Source organism: Bacillus rossius, chromosome 13 (genome assembly GCF_032445375.1).
Source record: "Bacillus rossius redtenbacheri isolate Brsri chromosome 13, Brsri_v3, whole genome shotgun sequence".
Lineage (NCBI taxonomy): Eukaryota > Metazoa > Arthropoda > Insecta > Phasmatodea > Bacillidae > Bacillus > Bacillus rossius.
The window spans coordinates 2,992,683-3,014,766 of record NC_086340.1 but is presented as its reverse complement, the minus strand read 5'-3'; the positions used below and the strand labels follow the sequence as shown (position 1 = coordinate 3,014,766).

Here is a 22,084-nt window from a genome sequence, read left to right as displayed (position 1 = left end):
ACAAATCAGTGCCTTTTCCCAATGTCTTGATAAGCTGGGTGCCCTTGTATACACTAATCAGTCCTATTGACGTGACAACGTCTAATAAATCGATGAACGCCGACTGCACGCACGAAAAAGTGTCCCGTTACGCACATTATCCCGTTACGCTCATTGTACGCTTGCGCCGCATCCAACTCTCTTCCACTCGATTGGAACAACCATCGATTTGACTTTTTCGAGGCACATTAAACTTGAAACACTCCCATTCGTTTCCTACTTTTTCTATCATCGTCCTATCCTTAACAGAATAACACAGATTGGAAGAAGTTAAATAGTAAACATGTATAAAAGTTATAGTTAAAACAATCTCTTCGTTAAAGTAATAAACATATTTGAATTAATGAGTGCAAATAAAAGTAAATTTATCAATTAAATTGTAGATTTCATTTCACTCCTTCTTTGTATCCATACAAAATAGTGATAATTCAATAAAAATGATTCAATTTTATTCATAAAAGTATGCAATCATTTCATCAATGTTTTGTTATGACGTTGTCACGTTAAACTATCGTCCGTAAACCGACTTTACAGACAAACAATTTTTTTTAAGAAGTCTTCTGAACAATTTACCACTAATCTCTCACTCCATTATTTAGTAATTGTACAATATATAATATATGATGTTTAATATGTTTAGGTACTTATACATAAAAATAGGGATATATCATATAACAACAATGCCAAGTTTTAATGTTATTTGTAAATATATATGTTTTAAATATTTTATTGTATGTATACATTTGATTATAAATAACTAATGATAACTATTTTGCCTTTAATATAATGATTGCGTTTAACCATAAGTTTAATCTGTTGGTTTACTAGAAACCCTCTCGAGTCCATAGATAGATTTTCTTGGTGAGTATTTTAGGGATGGCGGGCTCACGGTTTCGTTTGGGGGTTATGGCCCAGGCCAAAATGGTGGATGTAATAAAGAGTAAAATAATTTTCAAACTTAAGCCCTGCTATTAATATTTTTATCTATAGAAAAATGTAATTAAATTATTTACTTGAATGAACATAATTTTAGCGAGGGCTCCGCAACTTCTGTGAATATAGAGTGATGCTGTACCGAACGAAGGTCTAGTTTGTGAAGAATTTCACTAAGAATGATTGAGTCTTTGGGTTTGTAATTGGCAATAATACAATTTATTGGTGCTATGTTGGAAACAGAGTTAAAATTTATTTTATCGTAATATCGTAAATATGACATTTATTTGATCTACGTTAATACAAATTGTTTTATCAAGTATGTCATTTTCGTGGTAAATCACATGCAGACGGTAAATTTTTAAGTCTTTCTGCTATAAACAACTTCCGGTCGTGTAGTCAGACGACCGTCATGGCTGCGGAGCATCAGTACTTTTACGAAGATGAAGTTTTCAGAATCAATAAGAAGGGGAATATCGAATTTGGAATGGTGATTGAAACTTCAGAACTTGCAAGCAGTGACGAAAATTCGGATGTCGAAGAAGGTGGTCGAATGAAGAAAGATCACATTCGTGTTGCATGGCATCCTTCGGGACTCGAAGAAGTTATTTCAGAAAAGAAGGTAAAGATTTACTAAATACGTACATTTAATTCAGTTTCATGTGTGTAGGTTGTCTTATTATTTCCTTTTCAGTATTTGGGTTATATACATTTTGTTTACTTGTAAAGAATCTTCTATAGTTGTGTTGTCAGTAACATTAATGTGTTAACCAGACGTAATATATCTGCTACCAATTGCATTTGTGATTATGTTTTGTAACTTTGTGAGAATGGGGATGAAAGTGTTTTCTTTTCGATAGTAGCGTGTGAATATTAGACTCATGATTAAATTCCGAAAATAGGTTTGCATTAATATTCTTTATGATATTGTTTTTGAATAATTTGTGCAGTTTAGAAACCAGTATGTCAGTGGAATCAACAGGCTTATCTGAGAAACAGTAAATATAAATTTCGAGAATGAGTTTTTTTGGTGCTGTCAATGTAATTTTTAAGTGTACTTTGAAGGCACGTTTTGTTGTTGTTTTATTGGTCAACACACAATTTTTTATGAAAAAGAAATGTGGCTATGAAGTGCCATCGAAGAATCTTGACTCGGTGGTAATAACAATGTATAAAAATAAAACAAGATGCTATTAACTTAAAAACTCGTTATTTGTTACTCGAAATTTGTACAGAAATCAAAATTTTAGTATTTTACTTTTATTTTGAATGAAAGAAAAAGTTAGTGTGATGTCTGCTGTTGCAAATTAGATGCTAAATATCTTATATTAGGCTCGTACTGGGTTACTTTTAGTGATCAAGTATATAGAGACTTAAATTATTGGCGTGCCCGAATTATTTTGTCGTGTGCTGCCACTGGCAACGCATGTCATTTTGTTCGCCATCCGTCCATTAGATCAGTTTTGAGTGTACAAGTCATGCGATACAATGTTTTTAATTATAAATATATTTAATCCCAAATCCCTGCCACTCTGCTTTTCGGAGTCTGAGCAGAGTGCTCAAACACCAATTAATGTTACATTTGTTGTTGACATTGACAGCTATTTTTAATGTTGTATTTTACAGCTGGGGGCAGGACTTATTTCCACCCTGATTGGTTTTCCATTCCAAGTTAGCATCAAAGAGTATTGAACAACAACCCTGTTTATTTTTTAAGACAGGTTTGTCTATGCAATATTCCTAAGGATCTCTAGATAACTACAGCATCTGCAGCTAGTATCAACTAAACAGTGGGGCAGCGACAACATTCAGGTCTGTCTCGAATGGAAAACAGTCTTGTCCATGCTATTAAGGTCCAACATAGTGATGGCCATGTCACTCCACAGGCTACCTAAAATTGTAAACAGTATTTTCAGGGTCTGTTAAGTTGAAAAACATCACGTTCTGAATTTTATTATTTTTTTTTTGCTGAAAATCTGTAAATTAACACAGTTTACCAAATTACTAAAAATATTTCTGATGTGAGTTTCATATTGGAAGTTTGTAAGTCTTAAAAGGCCATTGAATTAATAGCTTGTAGAAAGTGGTAAGTTAATCAGGAGTGAGAGATTTAAAGTTTTTAAGCATCATCTTTGCTGGGGATTTTCCTTTTCTCACGAGGGGTGAGAATTTGCCATCTGTTTAAGTATTCAAAAATAATTTTTATTTAAAATACTGTATAACATTTAATAATAGAGTGGAGTCATGCTAATCTGAAAATTCAGCTAATCTGAACGAGTTTAGGACAAAAATAAATCAAATACCCTTGAATTGTTTTGTATTCAATTAAAAAAAAATGTATATCTTGTCCCAATTATCAACATCTTTCCTAGTGATTTCTTGGTTTAAAAGTGTTATATAGGTTTTTTTACATGTTAACTTTCCTAATGCTTATAAAAAATTTATTTTACTACACACTATTGCATTACTGCAGTTATTAAGCTAATCTGAAAATATGGTAATCCAATTAGGTCTCAGTCCAGATTAGTTCAGAGTAGCAGAACTTGACTGTGGCCTATTATAAATCTGGTGGTAGAGCCATAAATTAATCAAACTGAAACATTGTATTAGAATTATCGTAAATTTAATTAAGGTACCACTGGTCAAGGTGTTCAGATGACTCGCCTATCACCGAGGCTTTTAGGTTAGATTCTCAGTAAGTTCACACCCGGAATTTTTGTCAAAAGCGGAACGGAACAGATGTCAAGAGTCTGTGGGTTTCTGATACTCGTGGTCATGACATCACTCCTCGTCTCTTGTCTCCGATGCCTCCAATGTGGGGAAGCCATTAAGCCCAAATTCATTCTGTTTCTTCCTGTTGTATGTTGAGAACTTCTTGATGAGTTGGCCCATCTGATATGTAGCCCGAAAAATGTAAATATGGTATCTTAGCATTCTGAGTTTAATCTGTACTAATATATAAATCTGTAGCGTCTGCACACTTGAGTAATTTCACCACTTTTGCATGAAATAGTAATTTTGTGACTCACTGGTTCCAATTCTGCAATTTTAAAATTGTTGTATGTCCGTCTGTCTATGTGCGTTTGTAACTCATAATGGCTTAACCGAATCGTCCTGAAATTTGGGATACAGTAAGATCATGCTGTTGCACAAATGATAGGCTAAATGTCATCAAAGAGAAAAATACTCCAGTTTATCCTAACTATATGACAAACGTGACTTGGTAACATCTTGCGTTTTTTTGTTTTCATGAAAGTGATTTGTTATGTACAATTGTTACCTATTTTATGATGAAATTCATAATCTAAAAATTCAATTTATAACTGCCATTTCATAATTAGGCCTATCTGCAATGTGGGCGAATATTGGCTAGTTGAAATATAAATCTGTTGCCTTTAAAAAAATCTAATTAAATTGAGATTTTAATTTGAAAAATACTGTTTGTGCAAATTAAAAGTTGTACCAGATTAACAAGAATATTTTCAAACTAACAATCTTTTGTTGGTTAGTTTTCTGTAGCAGTTACCAACTGAGGTTCTTCAGGCTTTAAATGGAACCTTTATTTTTGGAAACTGAAACTTTAATTTGGGTTACTGGTTACTATAATAAGGGTGTTGATAATTTAAGTGTTGGTTAAGTGTTGTAATCACTATCTATATGCTTTTAAGTTACTTATTTAAGCCATCATATTCCGGCACACAAACTAGGTATCTGGTTGTAAGTTAGGTTGCCAATCACACACTGTTAATTGTTCTAAATATAAATTAGTGTGTTGTTTGACTTTTAGATGTTAAAAGGTGATCCGTCCTTAAAAGGGTATGTAATAAAAGATGTCTAATAGACATTTTGCCCTACCTCGATCCGTAAGTGATGTTGACTCAGGCAGGTTGTACAGCGTTCTCAGGTCTCCTTAATTGAATTGGAACCCTTAAAAGTCCTTAATCACTGAATATCCGTAAAAAAAAACTCCATAATGAAGACCAATAGTGTGAAAGTAATGGATAAATGCAAGTAGGCCTATCAGATTTTTTGTTATTTTTGTTTCTGACTTGGTAGCAAAAACAGCTTTGCGCATGACCAGTAGAATTATAGAATTTAACGCCATGAGTTTACTTTTTATAAATATTTTTTTTTTTATTATTATACCACCTTTAAACAAAATGCATGTTTTTGTTTTACTGTATTATTATGAACTTATAAAATACATAAATGTAATTTTATGATGAAATTAAATATTGGGGCTTGGGTTAGATATGTGTTCCATAAATAATTCTGGACAATTGAAAAAAAGAAGGGTTTTTTTTTATGTGTGATTAATCTTTAAGAATTGAACTAAAGAACAAAATTATTTTTTTTGCATTAGGTAACTATTTAACTTTTTTTTTTCACTTAAGGGATTTTGTGATATCACGATAGTGGTAGTGAAGGCGATGAATTAAGGGATCCTTAAACACTCCTTCATTTTTAAATGAACAAGAGAGTACGAACCATGTTGTAGTGTGCGAGTGCAGTAGAGAAATGAGGTACATACATAGGTATACTGTGTCGGTGCTACGAGCAACAAGGACCTAATATGAAGATGTGATTGCATGTCGGCTAGTTGTGTTAAGGGCTCCGCCTACCCGGGCACACACACGGTGCACAGATCTTCAGGAAAAACAACGCAATTTCAAAACTACTCAAGATATCCGAGTGGGGTCTGCTTACGAAAAGCATTTAAGAGTTCGCTGAGGGCCGAAAAGTACTTTTGATTTCGGATTATGTTTTTAAACTGTATTTTTAGAAGAGTGAAAATGGCTAAAACGCATGTTTTCAGAGTAAATTTTAGACGTAAAACAACCGGTACATATTCTTGAAAGCACTTAAGGGACTTGCATTACACCTTTATCTTCATTTCTCGGCCATATAATATTACGGTCACCGCTCAAATTTCACAGTTGTCCTGTGCACGACGAGAAGACTGCGCGCCAGTCCAGAGGCGACACCGCGCTAGAAGCACCAACGAGCGTCGCGCTTATCATCCCGCCTCACTAACACACATACACCCCTGACGAGGCGGACCCCTTAAGAACACAACTGCCTGCTGTCTGCCACTCCACGCAGGGGGGGCAGTGTTCGCTAACTCGACTGGTTGATGACACACACGTGATGTAATGTCACACTGCACGCAGTCCCTTCACAACCACTGCACTACCTTCAGGCATTCACTCGCCTCGTGTCAACTTCCCCCCAGGTCTAACCTTCCCCATGAGTCGCGGGGGAAATGCAGGTTATCTGTTGTCAGGACGAATCACCTCTTACAGTTTCTAATGTAAGCTACGCTGTATGCCGTGCCAGTTTTTGTTTGTTACGTGTCCTTCATTGAACAGGGTAACCGTACCATTTAATAACTTAATGCTCAAACGATTCATTGAAGTAACTCTCGGGCAGGTGAGAGTATCTACACAACAGCTGTCTGCAGTGGCTCAGACCAGGAAGTAAACACCATGAAAAAAAAATTGCAATGCAATTTGTTTTACCAATCTGGTGAAAATGAACTTCAGTTGTGGTTGTTTTGCGTGTTTGTGTTATTCAAAATCTCCTTTATTTTGTTTTTGAATGCTTCAATATATGTGTGTGTGTGTAGATAGAGAGAGGGAGAGATAAAATAATGCTGGTTCTGGTTTTTTTTTTCTCCTTGCTTGTGTGACTGCTGAGGGCATACCTTTTCATATGCAGTATTATCCCTTATTTTTTTTTTATTTTGAAACAAATTTCTACAACAAATGCAGATTTGTGATAAAATATGAAGAGGGAAAAAAAAGTTTGTAACATAAAAAATTTTGTTAGAAGGTTGACACAAGTTAGAAGCGTTCAGTAAAGTTTTTTTTTCTCGTATGACTACTGAGGGCTTACCTGTCCACATGCAGTATATTATCCCTTATTTTGAAACAGATTTTTTGTGATGAAATATGAGGAAGGGGGAAAAAGGTTGTAGTTAAAAAAAAAATTTGGTTGGAAGGCTTGCGCAAGCTGGAAGCGTCCATTGAAGGTTTGTTTACCGAGCGCCCCCCGCCGGGGGAGTGTCGGGATCACCGGACGGCCTCCCTGCGGGTTGCTTGCGAGAGGGTGAGAGGTGTGGTCCTGTGTCTGCAGGTGCACCTGGCCGACCGGTCGCTGATGCCGGGCGACGTGGTGCGCCGGCTCATCAGGGGCAAGGACACCCAGCGGGGGTACTGCCGCGACATCAAGGTGCAGGCGTGCGTGCAGGTGGTGGGCACCAAGCAGGTCATCGAGCACGTCCGCAGCGAGCACCTCACGCCCCTCGAGGTGCGTTGCAAACACCTCGTTAGCTCTTGATTTACCTTGTGTGATTCACAGGTACTATATTACCTTTGAAAGATTTGTGCAATGGGAGTGCATGACTTGATGTAGGCTTTCGGACATACGCCATTGCTTAGCACATGTATGTCTGCAGAAGAAGACTACAAAAAAACACAAATGACAAAAAACTTGCTTAATTTGTGTTTTTTGTCATTTGTGTTTTTTTGTAGTCTTCTTCTGCAGACATACATGTGCTAAGCAATGGCGTATGTCCAAAAGACTACATCAAGTCACAGGTACTATATATATTATATATATATTAATTAAATTTGTAATTTCCCCCCCCCCCCCTACCTACAGTGAACTAAAGCAATATTTAGTTGACACTTTGCATTGACCCTTTACGTTATTCTGTAATATTTCTATCGAACAACCTTTAGTGCGTGTGTTTGTTTACACTTGGTGCAAAATCAGCTTTTTATTACATAATGCAGTAAAACCCTGTGAAGAAATTTTTCATGTGAATGAATGATGAAAACTTTATTACCAGAAAAAATTTTTCTAAAAGGGAAACTGTACATACACACACACACACACACACACACATATATATATATGGTCTCCGGGTATAAGCTAACAAGACACATTTTGGAGTTTTTTTTTAGTCAACAAGTCACTTAAACTCTTAAGTATACTCAGAATATGTAATGCATTTTTGATCATTGGCAACTATGTTGGTAAATAAAAGAATAATGCAAGAAAAATGTAAGTATTTAATTTCGATTTTTATCTAAGAGTTTTTTTGTTTCTCCTGCAAAAAAGTGAATTCCTGACTTGTTACCTTTTACCTTTTACCAGGAGACCGTCCATATATGTACTAGTCAAGATCTTATCATTTAAATTATCTGAATAAGTTGTAAATTAAACCCAGCGAAATGGTAATGCATGCAAAAACTAAGTTGTAAACTGACCTATTATCTGGAAAAAAGTTTGCTCAAGTGTTACTTCACGGCATATGTGATCAGCATTCAGAATATAATAAAAACCCAACTTTCTTTTTGCTCGATACACTGTCCTGATGGATATGTGTTTACTGTTCAAGATCTTATCATTTAAATTATCTGAATAAGTTGTAAATTAAACCCAGCGAAATGGTTATGCATACAAAAACTAAGTTGTAACCTGACCTATTATCAGAAAAAAGGTTGCTCGAATGTTACTTCACAGCGTATGTGATCAGCATTCAGAATGTAATAAAGACCCAAGTTTCTTTTCGCTCAATACACTGTCCTGATAGATATATGTATACTATTCAAGATCTTATAATTTAAATTATCTGAGTAAGTTGTAAATTAAACCCAGCGAAATGGTAATGCATACGAAAACTAAGTTGTAACCTGACCTATTATCGGAAAAAGGTTGCCTAAATGTTACTTCACAGCATATGTGATCAGCATTCAGAATGTATTAAAGACCCAAGTTTCTTTTCGCTCTATACACTGTCCTGATGGATATATGTATACTATTCAAGATCTTATCATTTAAATCATCTGAATAAGTTGTAAATTAAACCCAGAAAAGTAGTAATGCATTCAAAAACTAAGTTGTAACCTGACCTGTTATCAGAAAAAAAGTTGCTGAAATGTTACTTCATGGCATATGTGATCAGCATTCAGAATGTAATAAAAACCCAAGTTTCTTTTCGCTCGATACACTGTCCTGATGGATATATGTATACTATTCAAGATCTTATCATTTAAATCATCTGAATAAGTTGTAAATTAAACCCAGCGAAGTAGTAATGCATGCGAAAACTGAGTTGTAACCTGGCCTATTATCGGGAAAAAGGTTGGCCAAGTGTTACTTCACGGCACATGTGATCAGCGTTCAGAATGTAGTGAGGTCACAGTGATGCCAACTCCTACAGAGTGTTCCCCCTAGGATCAACTTCAAATCCCCCTAGATTCCTAATAAAAACCCCTAAAGTTGTAATTGTACACCCATTTGAGAGCTAAAATTATTTTCACCACATTGTGTTGCTGTTTTTTTCCTTCATTTTGTTTTCAAGATATACACTTTAAATTCACGCCCTCAAAAATTTTCTTAAATAATGTACCCGTTAAAAAAAACCCTCTAAATAAATTTACCCCCTAAAAAAAGCCATTATGGCTTTGTTCCCCCTAAATTTGGGGGGGGGGGGGAACCCCAAGTTGGCATCCCTGAGTGAGGACCCGCTGGCCCCGGCGTGGTGGGAGCGGCTGAGCGGGCGGTCGTTGCAGGAGTTTGCGACGGACATCGTGGCCTGCATGGACTCGTGGGTGGGCAGCATCAAGACGGTGCACTCGAAGGTGGTGCTCCGCTGCCCGGACGGGTCCCGCTGCGTCACCAGCGACATAGAGGCCATGGGGCTGGAGGACTTCAAGGAGAGGCGCGACTGCGTGAGTCGCTCCCCCGGACACCTGCAATCACAAGCTTTCCATTCATCAAATGATTTTAAAAAAAATTGGTTGTCTGTAAAGTCGGTTTACGGACGATAGTTTAACGTGACGACGTCATAACAAAACATTGATGGAAATGATTGCATACTTTTATGAATAAAATTGAATCATTTTTATCGAATTAACACTATTTTGTACGGATACAAAGAAGGAGTGAAATGAAATATACAATTTAATTGATAAATTTACTTTTATTTGCACTCATTAATTCAAATATGTTTATTACTTTAACGAAGAGATTATTTTAACTATAACTTTTATACATGTTTGCTATTCAACTTCTTCCGATCTTGTGTTATTCTGTTAAGGATAGGAAAAGTAGGAAACATAATGGGAGTGTTTCAAGTTTAATGTGTCTCGAAATAGTCAAATTGATGGTCGTTCCAATCGAGTGGAAGAGAGATAGATGCAACGCAAGCGTACAATGAGCGTAACGGGACACAGCGTAACGGGACAACGTGCGTTACGGGACACTTTTTCGTGCATGCAGCCGGCGTTCATCAATTTATTAGACGTCACGTCAAAAATTTAACCACTATTTTATACAGCACCAAACATACTATTTAATAGGGAGTGTAAGATATATAATTTTATGTTGGCTACCCCTGTGGCTTGAAAAAAAACATATATTTTTTACCGTATGACATTTAAAAGTTTTTAAGATAGAAAAATAAAGCAAAGGTTTAGATATTACCCACGAAGGACATACTACCGTACAATCACTTTAGGGGAATTAAATTTGTAATTTTTTTTTCCTCCCCCTACCTACAGTGAAGTAAAGCAATTTTAGTTGACACTTTGCATTGTTCCTTTACATTATTCTGTACTATTTGTATAAAACAACCTTTAGTGCGTGTGTTTGTTTACACTTGGTGCAAAATCAGCTTTGTATTACATAATGCAGTAAAACCCTGTTAAAAAAATTTTTCATGTGAATGAATGATAAAAACTTACTAGCAGAAAACAATTTTTCTAAAAGGGAAACAGTAGACATGTTGTAATATGTTGCTACTGATAACATTGTTTGTACGCCTCATTAATTTCCTTGAAAAGTCCTTGATTTGATTTTTATTGCTTACGGGCCCTTAAATGTCCTCAAAATTTCACCATAGATCATATAAAATGCATTAAAAAATAAGTTCTTCTATTTGTATGGAAATTAAAATCTATTTGTGGTTTGTGTGGTTTTTATTGTTATTCGGTTTCCGGCAGCAAAGCAGTGGTTCACTTTTCACTTTGTTAGTGTTTGCTTTTGTCAGTGGTGAAGCAGAGAATTTTCTGTAGTTTAATTTTCCGATAGTAATATAATTATGTTATAGTTTGACTTATGGTGCACTATGAGTAAGAAATAAATCGATGGCTTAGAGTGAAAACCTCGTATCTCAATTTTTGGACGAAAATACGTTTTTTATGTTTTTGGCTGGAAAACCTCGTATCTCACAAAATGTTTGGCTGAAAGAAATAAAATCTGCATCATACTGCTTTCTATCGGAAAAAAAAAACCTCGTATATCAGTAGCACGGTTTTTTGTCTCTGCTGTAAAATTTGCATTTTATGAGATACAAGGTTTTCATTTTAAGCCATCGAAACGTGTTGATGTTCGGTGCATGTGAAGGGCTTGTGTACTGGTGTAAAGAGGTGCTGAGGTGGTTGCGTGGGGCCCAGGAGCTGGACCTGACGGAGCGCCGGGACGAGTTCTACCCCGGCCAGATCCTGTACGGCCCGCTGCAAGTGCTGGAGGACGCCCAGTGGCTGCACCAGACCAAGGAGGTGAAGGCGCAGCTGGGGCGGCCGGGCAAGATGGCGAAGGTGGCGGTGGAGGAGGTGCGCACCGACTCGGTGGGCGTGCACTGGCAGTGCCGCGCCTACTCCAAGGAGGGCGCCGGGCCGGACCGCGAGCAGCCCAAGTTCCTGCTGCAGGGCGACGACCTCAAGAGGTGCGTGCAGCTCCGTTTCTCTCGTCTGCTCGGTGGTGTGTCGTGTCACGGGCACACTTATCTATTCCAGCTTAAAATTACAGTGTCGTTGCCAATATGAAGACGGTCTGTCTCTTGTCTGTGTCGTCTTTGACACACATTCTTCGGGCGGTGGAAAAGAGCCAAAATGTGTTGTGTCGCGGGCGTTGTTTAGGTTTCAAAAATTTCAAGCACACTTATCTATTCCAGCTTAAAATTACAGTGTCGTTGCCGACGAGAAGACGGTCTGGCACGGGTGAAGAGGCGTGTGATGCGCTAACTAGTGTCACCCTTAGTGCCCCCGGGGATTTCCGAGCTCGCGACTAATCGGGCGGCCCCCTTAGGTCATTCACAGAGGGAATTGGCGCAACTGTCTGCACAAGTCCCGCTTCAACGTGCATTCTTCGGTCGGTGGAAAATGCTAAAATGTGTTATGTCACATTTATTTTTACGTTTTTAGGTTTCAAAAATTTCAAGCACACTATCTATTCCAGCTTAAAATTATAGTGTCTTTGCTGATGAGAAGACAGTCTGGCACAGGTGAAGAGGCGTGTGATGCTCTTAACTAGTGTCACCCTTGGTGCCCCTGGGATTTTAGAGCCCTCTTAGGTCATTTACAGAGGGAATTGGCGCAACTGCGAACGTTGGGGGACTTGACACCGGGTTCGAATCCTGGTCCGTCCATCTGTCGTGATTTTGATCGTCGATGTTTGCCGAAAATCGTTTGAGGAAAATGCTGGGATTTTTTTCCTATCTACTAGCATCTCATTATGTTAAAGTTGCGTGTCCATCTCAGTATTTTAGAGATGGGGTCTCGTAACACGGTTCACTTTTTATAATATCCTCGTTATTTCAAAATTAAGTCTTTCAGAATCAGTCTACAGAATTTTTTTTGGGGGGTTTTTTCCTGTGGCGACGTCACTAGATAGAATGCTTAAGAAGATAGGAAGGGAAGGTTGCATCATGCGTGTATGATGAGGATATAAAAACAATAATAGATTCTGAATGACTTGACAGAATTCTGTAGGGTTAGTTTTTTCGGCTAGATATTTTCATTTCAGAGACCGGAATGTTCGTAAATAGTCAATACGGTGTATAGTTAAAAAATTTTTGAAACTGTTCATAAAATAAGAGTTAAAATTAATAAAAATCGTGAAAATATTTTGGCTATAAAATAATAATACATAAGAAAAACCTCTATAATACAATTTTAGAAGAAAATTTATTTCGACAATTTTCTTTTACAATTGTATAATAGAAAGTTTAAATAAGTAAAGTTAGCTTAAAATTGAAATATATTTCATTTCTAGGATTTGGTTACTATAGAGGCTTTTTTTATGTGATATTAATTTTATAGCCAAATTTTTTTCATATTTTATTTTTGTTTCAAATCTATATTTTATGAAAAACTGTTTGAATTTTTTTTTTAAACTATACACGGTATTAACTGTTTCTTCTCAACAGTCGTGCACAATGTGACCTTTCCTGTACTATTTAACGATAGCATTTACAAAACTAAAATTGAACGTTTGTTTTGCTTGCCACTGGTCTGTTTCGACCGGGTACTCACTCATGGCTTTTGTTCCCTCCCGCAGGCTGCGGCTGCTGAACGTGTTTGAGCCGTGCACCCTGCAAGTGGGCGACCGGAACTTCTACACCCTGCGCGAGGGGGACGCGGTGACGACGCGAGAGCAGTGGCGCCGCCTGCAGAGGGACACGCTCGTCGCACTGTCGCTCAGCAACGGGGTCAAGGTGGCGAGTCCCAAGAGGGTGCGGTGCAGCAGCAAGACCTCGGGCGGCGACGGTGAGGCCAGTCAGTGCTTCGTGTGCCATTTCATGCATTGGACTCCAATCTAGTACAGTAAATTTGTATAAACCGGAAAAATTCGCGTATTCAATGACCTCTAGGATAGCCTCCATTATCCTCTGCACTTCTCAAGTAAACACGCGTGTTCATTGGGTACTAAATTGTGAGTCGTCTCCACTGGGGTAGCTTGTGATTCGACGCTTCTTTGGTCGATAGTCTCTCATTGGCCCAGAGAGCTCCGGTTAAACCGCGATCCAATAGCAGAACCAACAGAATTATACACATGTTTGAATTTCAGCCTATCACGAAATGAATCGGCGAATTTTTTTGCGGTCTCTACCAATTGAACATTCACTAAAAATTAATATTTAGTATAATAGAACATTATCATTAATTCAATTTCATTAGAAATTTAAAAAAAATATTTTTTTTTTTAATTGTAAATATATGTTGTGGGTGTTTCAAAATTGATTGACTTACCTAATTTTCACAATGGCCTAGAAGTTATAAATATTTTTATCTTTCGTTATTAATTATTATCTTTCGTTGAGGCAGAGAGTGCAACACTAATAGATTTTTATCTCTCCCATTTAAACTGTTATGTAGTATGCATGAATTGAGTTGTCAATGCAGTTTCTACAAAAAAAAATAGTGGACTACTGGGCCATATTAAAATAGGTTTTAAAGTAACACGATCTAATTCCTGTAAATATGGTATCTTCGTTCGTGATCAGCGATGCTGATTTTGAAAGGCAGTTTGACAGCACATGAATTTCCAAACACTATTGTGTTTTTTTTTTTCCCCACCATTTACAATATTTGTCCTACGAACGACGAAGTGTGCAGATGTTAACAGAAATTGCATTTGTAAAAACATCCATAACGCAGTAAAACCCGGGAATCCGTTTGAGGGCATAATATCCGTGAAAATGGATAAAATTTGTGAAATCAACACGCCTGGTGCCTTAACAGGGCCAAATCTTAAATAATAAATTGGTACAGTAGAACTCTGTTATAAAGTTTTTCAAGGGAGCACAAGAAAAAAACATTTTAAGCAGAAAAACGTTATAAGCAGGAAATCTCAATTTAGCACTTAACAATGTTCGAGCTTTGTACCAATGGACTCACCAAGCTATGTAAACAACTTTAATGTTAAAACCAAAGATAGTATACTTGATACATGAATTTTCTGAAACAAGCCAACAATTTTTCAATTGTTCCCTGGTTAAATTTTGTTTGTCTTTAAAGATACACTGCCACATTTTTTTGTAAAATTGTCTCACGATTCATGATGACAACATTAAGAGTGAGAACGTCTACTCCTTCGCCACCTGAAAATGTTTAATTTTGTTTTCATTCCTATGAATGAAAAAAAAAATTATTTGTAAGCAATAGAAAACACTTTTAGTTATGCCCTCGCTCAATGGTTGGCAACTTAAATATCGTAGGACTATGTACGTACATCTGAATACCCACTGGAATGGCAAGGAAGAGAAGGGTGCCAACTGACACGTATCTATGAACATTGTGTACCTTCAGTGTATTGCATAAAATTGTATTTTAACAAACTTCATGTATTGTATGGCAGTGATTGTAAACATAAACATACATAAAGGAAACTTTTTATCGTAATTTATGGAATAATTTGGTTTTAAAACATTTTTTCCCCATTTATTGAATGTTAGAAAGAAAACATTATAAGCAGGAAATTACACTATTTATGAACGTTATATGCAGGAAATAAATACATTGTCCTTATGGGAGATATATTGAGACTTTAAAAATATGACATAAGCAGGAAAAAATTATATGCAGAAACATTATAACAGGGTTCTACTGTATTACTAATTTTTATCATCAAAACAATTATGTTGAGTACAGTTTGGTGTGTTGAGTTCCCCCCTCGGTCTTTCCCCCTGGAAGTGACGTGACGGTGTGTGTGTCTGTGCGCTGTGTCGCAGACGCGACGAGGCGGTCGCCGCCGCACGGGGTCCCCGAGGCGCCTGCCGGGACGGAGGCGCCCGAGGTGACGGTGACGCTGGCCAATGACGACGCCGACTGGGACACGGAGGGCACAGGCAGCATCTCCGACACCACCTCCATCAGCAGCAACTGCTCCAGCATCAACTCCCAAGGTGTGGTCGCCGTCGTTACCTCTCGCGCCTCGCGGTTCGCAGTGGCGTAGCCAGGATTTGTGTATAGGGAGGTGTTGAGAAGCATGCTGCCGCCCCTCCCCTCCTCCCCCCCCTCCACGTTTTAAAGCGGGGGGGTTCGGGGGATCCTCCCCCGGGAAAATTTGGATTTTAAGGTTTAAAATAGTGCTATTTTAGCAGTTTTCGGTAGGTACTAAAATTTTTAATATTGTAATGGTAAAAATTTTATTAATTTTTAATATGAAATTTGTTTGAGTGATGAATAAGAAATTTAAATAAAGATTTGGTGCTAAGGGGGTGGGTTTGAACCCCTGAAACCCCTCCTGGCTACGCCCCTGGGAACGAGATCATAGTGTGGATTGCAATAAAGCCGAAATGATACCTCGGTGCGTGTCAATGCACGGTGTAGCACCAAAATTCCAGTTAATACACCACGAAGCACAGAAATGAAATTTAAATAATGAAACCGATCAGAATTTTCAATCAAAACTTAACTCTAATGACAAATACTTAGTGTGCAGCATGCGACAATGGTTTACTGGTCACATGCCATCAATAAATTTTTTGTTATTGTTCGGAATAAGTGTGTAAAATTTTAAAAATAAGCACAATCATATTAATTTATTCCTCATATGCTAAATGGTTTATGTGGGAAACATATATAAGTGCAAACGTTTCAAATAGAATTAACATAGGCATGTATAGAAGTGAAGAAGGTAAAAATGTTGTGATTGTAATAGGCGGGAAAGTGTGAAGCGAGTTTTACTGTATTTGAGTCGAAAACGCAGCGTGATTGTGGGTTGGTGTGTGAGATGAGAGGTCTGATTGCTTATGAAGGCAGTGTTGAAGATGTGTGAATGCTTGTGAAGGCAGTGTTGAAAATGTGTGAATGCTTGGGAAGGCAGTGTTGGAGATGCGTGATTGCTTGTGAAGGCAGTGTTGGAGAGGCGTGACTGCTTGTGAAGGCAGTGTTGGAGAGGTGTGAATTCTTGCTAAGGCAAGAAGAAGCGAGGCCCCGCGCTGATGACCAAGGTGCTGAAGAAGAAGAAGCTGCGGCGAGCCAGGAGGAAAGCCCCGGCCCTGCCCTTGGTCCCGGGGTTCCGAGTGGTGGTCGAGACCCTGTCCACGTCCTCCATCGCCGACGTTGTGTGGCAGGCGAGTCCACACTTTCGTTTGATATATCCAAGATAGTTGCGAGTAGGAGTCCTTAGTACCTATTCCTAATTTTCATATTCAAATTGTATTATTTAATATTCAATTATTTTAAATTATTTATCACAAATATATACAGTAATGGTACTTGTTCTTAAAATAATTAAATGAAAAGGGTTACATGTATGAAGCAAAGAAAATGTTTCAGAATTTAATTTATTTTTTTTCTGCAACGAAGTGCCTAGATGCTTTTTATTTGTAACAAATAATTAATGATTTTGATTTATATATTTATCTCTTTTTCGTGGACTCCTGTGGGAATATAAAATAATTTCACTGTAGGTTTGAATTTAATTACAATATATGTTGCTGTTCATAAATAATTGGACATTTTATTTAGGATTCAATTTGAATTTAAAAAAAAAACTATATACAGAAATAAGCCTATTTACAAGTTGAGAATCTTGAAAACAAACAAACTCTAAACAGTGAGAAGAAAAGTATTATCTGCAATAGATGTTAATTAGATATGATAGTCAAAAATACAAAAATCTGAGTGAATAGAAATACTTGTTCAGTAAATGAGTGAATAGGTACTATATCTACTGCTTTCATGTGCTTTTTTTTATTTATTTTTTATTTTGGTAATATATGATGTTTCTATTCTGTTTACTTTTAAACAGTGTTACTGATGTTTTGTGAATTTAATATTTTTTTGTGTGGAAAATTTGCTTCAGCTCAATATTAAAAATAAAAAATAGCCTTTATGATTGATTTCTGTACTGAAAGTCAAGTATGTACTGCTAGAATTTAGCTATACCTCTTGGTGATTACTATGCAGATAGCAAGGAAAAAATTGGGTGTGTTTACCACCCCTCTTTTCCTCCGCCCCCCCCCCCCCCCTAAACACACACACTCACACCAAAATTGATTATTTTTTTTTTTAATGTTTATTTATTAATGCAAATTTTTGGCATAACTAAGCATAAATTTCAACTTAACAAGCTTTCAAACCTGGTTGCATTCTAATGTTTTCCTGTAGTCTAGTATGTAACCACCGGGAGATAACTTGTTTGGACTTGTAAATATTGTGTGTAATTTAGTGTATAGTGTTTGGAAACATTTGAATTTTGAACTTCCTATACACTAAATTACACACACTATTTACAAGTCCAAACATTGCTATGACGAGGTCCCGTGCCATGTGGAGCCAAGTGCTCGGGTCCCCCTCGAGACGTCTGAGGAGGCGAGCGCGGGCGTTGCAGGACGGCTCGGTGGAGAAGGGCATCCCGTCCACGCAGCTGTACCCCATCCACCACCTGGACGACCAGGAGTTCTTCCCCGGGGACTTCGTGATCGAGAACCGCGACGACGGCTGCATGCGGGTGTACGGGGTGGTGCAGAGCGTGGACCACGCGGGCCGCACCGCCACCATCAGGTGGTTCAAGACCTACACGTCGCAGGAGGAGCCGCAGTAAGCCGCCCGACGGACGGACGGACGGACGGGACGATGTCGACTTTGCAGCGATGAGAATCGGGAAATTAAGATTATGGGCCATTCGGTGTTTGTTGAGGAGATAGCACAGCCTTGCTTGCTTTTTTTTTTTCTACAAAAATCTGCTTTTTAAGAATTTAGGGCTTAGCGGCAATGATGATCATCCTGCAGTACAGGGGTGGGAAGGTTTGTTTGTCTGCTGTTCCCTGGCAGAATGATATCCGGAAAGGTCTACTTGTGGAACTTGTGGACCAGCAGTTTCTTTACAAACAAGAGACTCATGATTTGGCTACCTGAGCTTTTGAAATTATTCAGAACAGATTAACAGACCGTCACATCAAGTGAAGCTAGTTAGTTTATTCTAATAATGATGTTTAGTGGTTTTGTTTTTCTTCTACGTTACTCTTAAGTATTAATTGGAATTGGAATTGTTTATTGTAAAATTACATTATTTTAGTGTTTGTTTTTATTTGTAGTGTTCCCTGCAAGTATGTGGTACAGGCTGCTTAACGTAAATGTTGGCCAGTTGCGGTAGAGCCTACGTGGTGTTTGCGGTGCTTTCCTTCAGGTAGTGTTGCCTGCTCTTGGTGCCTACCAAAGGGCCGTGTCCACGTTCTAGCAGTGACCACACCGTCTCTTGTATGCATGGGTCGTGCCCACCGTAAAAGTCCCTTGACTGTTGGTAGGCATTGCTCTTTTTCATCCTCTATTCAATAGCACATAAATACTGCTGGGTTCGCTGACTCCGTGCAACAGCGATGTAATTACTGTCGCACTGTCGTGTAAGATGTTGGTCAAGTAAGGCAAGTTGCAGCTGCCAACTCCCCAGACCTGACGTGCTCGGAACCGGGGCAGTGTTCCCGCAGCTGTGTGCCGTGGCGGCGGGACTGGCAAGGGTGTCGGCCCCCCTGTTCCAGGCCGGCCCAGCTCGGGGAGAACGAGGTGAGCGTGTACGACCTGAAGGACCACCCGGACTTCCAGTACCGGCCGGGCACCGTCGTCATCAGGGTGGCCAACTTCGAGGGCGAGGACGCCACCTGCACGGCGGGCCAGGTGCTCGACAACTACCCGGAGGGCCTGGTGAGCTCCCGCGCCGTGTGCGTCGTGGGAAACTGTTCGCACTTGAACTAAAACAACGACTACATTACTGTATTTTAATAGTAGTTTAATTAATTGAGTTAGGTGAAGGGAGATGATCTCTATCGCGTACTTGCAAAATTAAATAAGAAAAATTGTGTTTTATTTTTTCAGGTGTTTGTGAATACCTTTATTTATTCAATTCGAATCAAAAAGTTTTTTAGTTTCACCAAGTGGATGAGTTTCAGTTTTAAAAGTGGCGATGGGCCAATCAAATCCTCGAATAACGTCAAGTCCTTTAGTGTTTGAAGGATTTGATATTCAAGGAAAAATATTGGAGGAATTAAAGTCAATTTAAAAAAAAATTGAACATTGATAACCTTAGAAGTCAAATAGGTAAAAAATGTTTTCCGTGCCTATTCTGTTATCATTTTCTTAAGATATTTTACTTTTAACGTGTAATCATACAAATAAAATTATATCTATTGATACTTTAAACTTAGTTTGTGAAGCAACCATTTAAACGGTGGAATGTTTCAATGCTATAGTTGATATTTTTCATATTTTTGACCTTTTGACACCTGTATTCGGATTAGAAGGTTATATTTTAAGGTGCTCTCTGGGTTTGGAATTTGAGATCCGTATGGTAGAAGATTGGGATCCGACCCATCACTATTTAAAAGTCATACGAGAGTATTAACCGTTTACTTATACACGTTAACAGCTACTTGAGGGATCAAAACAACTTCGTAATTCACATTAACCGTATTTCGTATTTAAAGTACTGAATAACATAGGAAATCATACTTTATTTTCCGGGACTGTGAAAGTACTACGCATAAACGGGAATTTCGTACCAAGCGGATTCGTGTTAATGAGGTTCGACTGTATTTGAAAGTGGCGCGAGAGTCAGGTGCCGAGGAGAGAGTGAGTGTGTGTGTGTGTTGGGGCAGGTGCGCGTGTGGTGGGTGGACGACCACGTGTCCATGTGCTGGCCCCAGGACCTCTACAAGGTGGGCGAGTACGACAGCGACGAGGGGGAGCTGTGGGACGACGCCAGCAGCGACGGCTCCTGGGAGACCGAGTCCGAGGACTGCTTCATCGCGGACGACGTGTGAGTCTGGCTGAAGGCTGTTCCTGAGATCACATTTAACAGCCTGTACTTGTTCTTTTTCTCAAGTTCCTTTCTGTTTTGGGAACAAGTGCGGGATAGGAAGATTTTTAAACTCGAGCGATAATTTGAATTCTTCGACTAAAAATGCAAATGATTTCAGCAAAAGTTCTTCCACAATTTTTTTTCCCGAAAAATAAGCATTCTACCCAGCTTTAAAATAAATATTTTTTTTAAAGGTTGCTATTTTGTGACATTTTAGTGAAATACATACATCTTTTAAGGGATTCGATGTTGTAAAAATACAGGCGGGAAAAAAAATTTTTGTGACAAAATATAATTTAGTGTCATATTACATATTATCATTAGTGGTGCACCGATATGACTTTACCGATTACCGATTATGAGAGCAATAATCGGCAGATACCGATTCAGTTACCGATTATAATGAACAAAATTTTTAAGTGTAATAATGCACACAAAAATTTTTTATTCCCACGTGAATTTAATAACAAGATTAGGTAAAATTGAGAATACAGTTATAATAACAGTATAAAAATATATAAAATACACTATTAAGTCATTGCAAAGTGTAAATTAAATTAACTTCTATTTATATTTGTTATTGTAAACAACTTGAACTACAGTCTAATAATTGTAATTTACAATGGGTAAGTTTTTTTTTACGGAAAACTAGCATTATTATCGACTATCACATAACGTTGCATCGAGAAATTACCGTTTAACAATGTAAACATGTTGCTATATTTTGTTCACTTGAGTTTATAGAAAAATGTTTCCACACTTCACTTTTTTTCTCCCTAGTCGTCATCTCACTATAATTATATAAAAATGACTCAAAACCAATTGTAGCACATGTGATTTTATTAATGTTGACTGAATGTATAAAATTATAAATACTTTTTCACTTTTTACGTCACATACAAATAACACAACAACGGATAATGTTACCAAAGACGCCCATAACGAGTTTGTAAAACGCAGTGGTAAACTCTGAAAGGTATCGGGACCACGATTTTGAACCGCTACTATGACTCGAAAAGATCGATTCTCATAGAATCCACTGCAACTGCTTGTGGTATTTTGATTGCGTGCCATCTATTTTACGTCTCTGGCTATAGGTAATGTACAAGGCCACTAAACAAAAGACACAACAAAAGACGAAACGTAAATAAACGTGTAGGAAAAATGTATTTTTTATTGTTTCGAGGCAATGAGATTTATTAAACTTAACGAAATATCTGTAATCTTGATATGACGGAGTTAGATGAATTTTGTAATATATACAAATATTACCGTAGGTCGTCCTATAATGTGTAACAAAATATTACACGGTAAAAACCTACTTAATTACACCGGACGTAGATAATCGGCAAAGTAATCGTTAAGATAATCGCCGATTACGATTAATCGGTAAGTACCCATAATCGCCGATTACGATTCATCGGTATCCGCATCGGTGCACCACTAATTATCATTGTCACTGACTTTTTTTCCCCCATTTAAATTGTGTCGGGAGAAATGGTGATATCTTATTTAT

The 22,084-nt window shown here is 37.9% G+C and overlaps 1 protein-coding gene across 1 annotated transcript in view; it reads left to right on the top strand.

Annotated features, from left to right (window-relative positions):
• Positions 1–1,177: 1,177 nt before the first annotated feature.
• Positions 1,178–22,084, top strand: part of LOC134538103 ((E3-independent) E2 ubiquitin-conjugating enzyme) — a 37,927-nt gene continuing 17,020 nt past the window's right edge. Inside the window, exons 1-10 of the mRNA XM_063379125.1 lie at positions 1,178–1,594; positions 7,108–7,281; positions 9,555–9,713; positions 11,439–11,710; positions 13,324–13,532; positions 15,497–15,670; positions 16,686–16,843; positions 18,106–18,314; positions 19,253–19,415; positions 20,366–20,526. Of these exons, the coding sequence (XP_063235195.1) occupies positions 1,385–1,594; positions 7,108–7,281; positions 9,555–9,713; positions 11,439–11,710; positions 13,324–13,532; positions 15,497–15,670; positions 16,686–16,843; positions 18,106–18,314; positions 19,253–19,415; positions 20,366–20,526 (1,889 nt within the window). The 5' untranslated portion in view covers positions 1,178–1,384. The remainder of the gene's footprint in view (positions 1,595–7,107; positions 7,282–9,554; positions 9,714–11,438; positions 11,711–13,323; positions 13,533–15,496; positions 15,671–16,685; positions 16,844–18,105; positions 18,315–19,252; positions 19,416–20,365; positions 20,527–22,084) is intronic.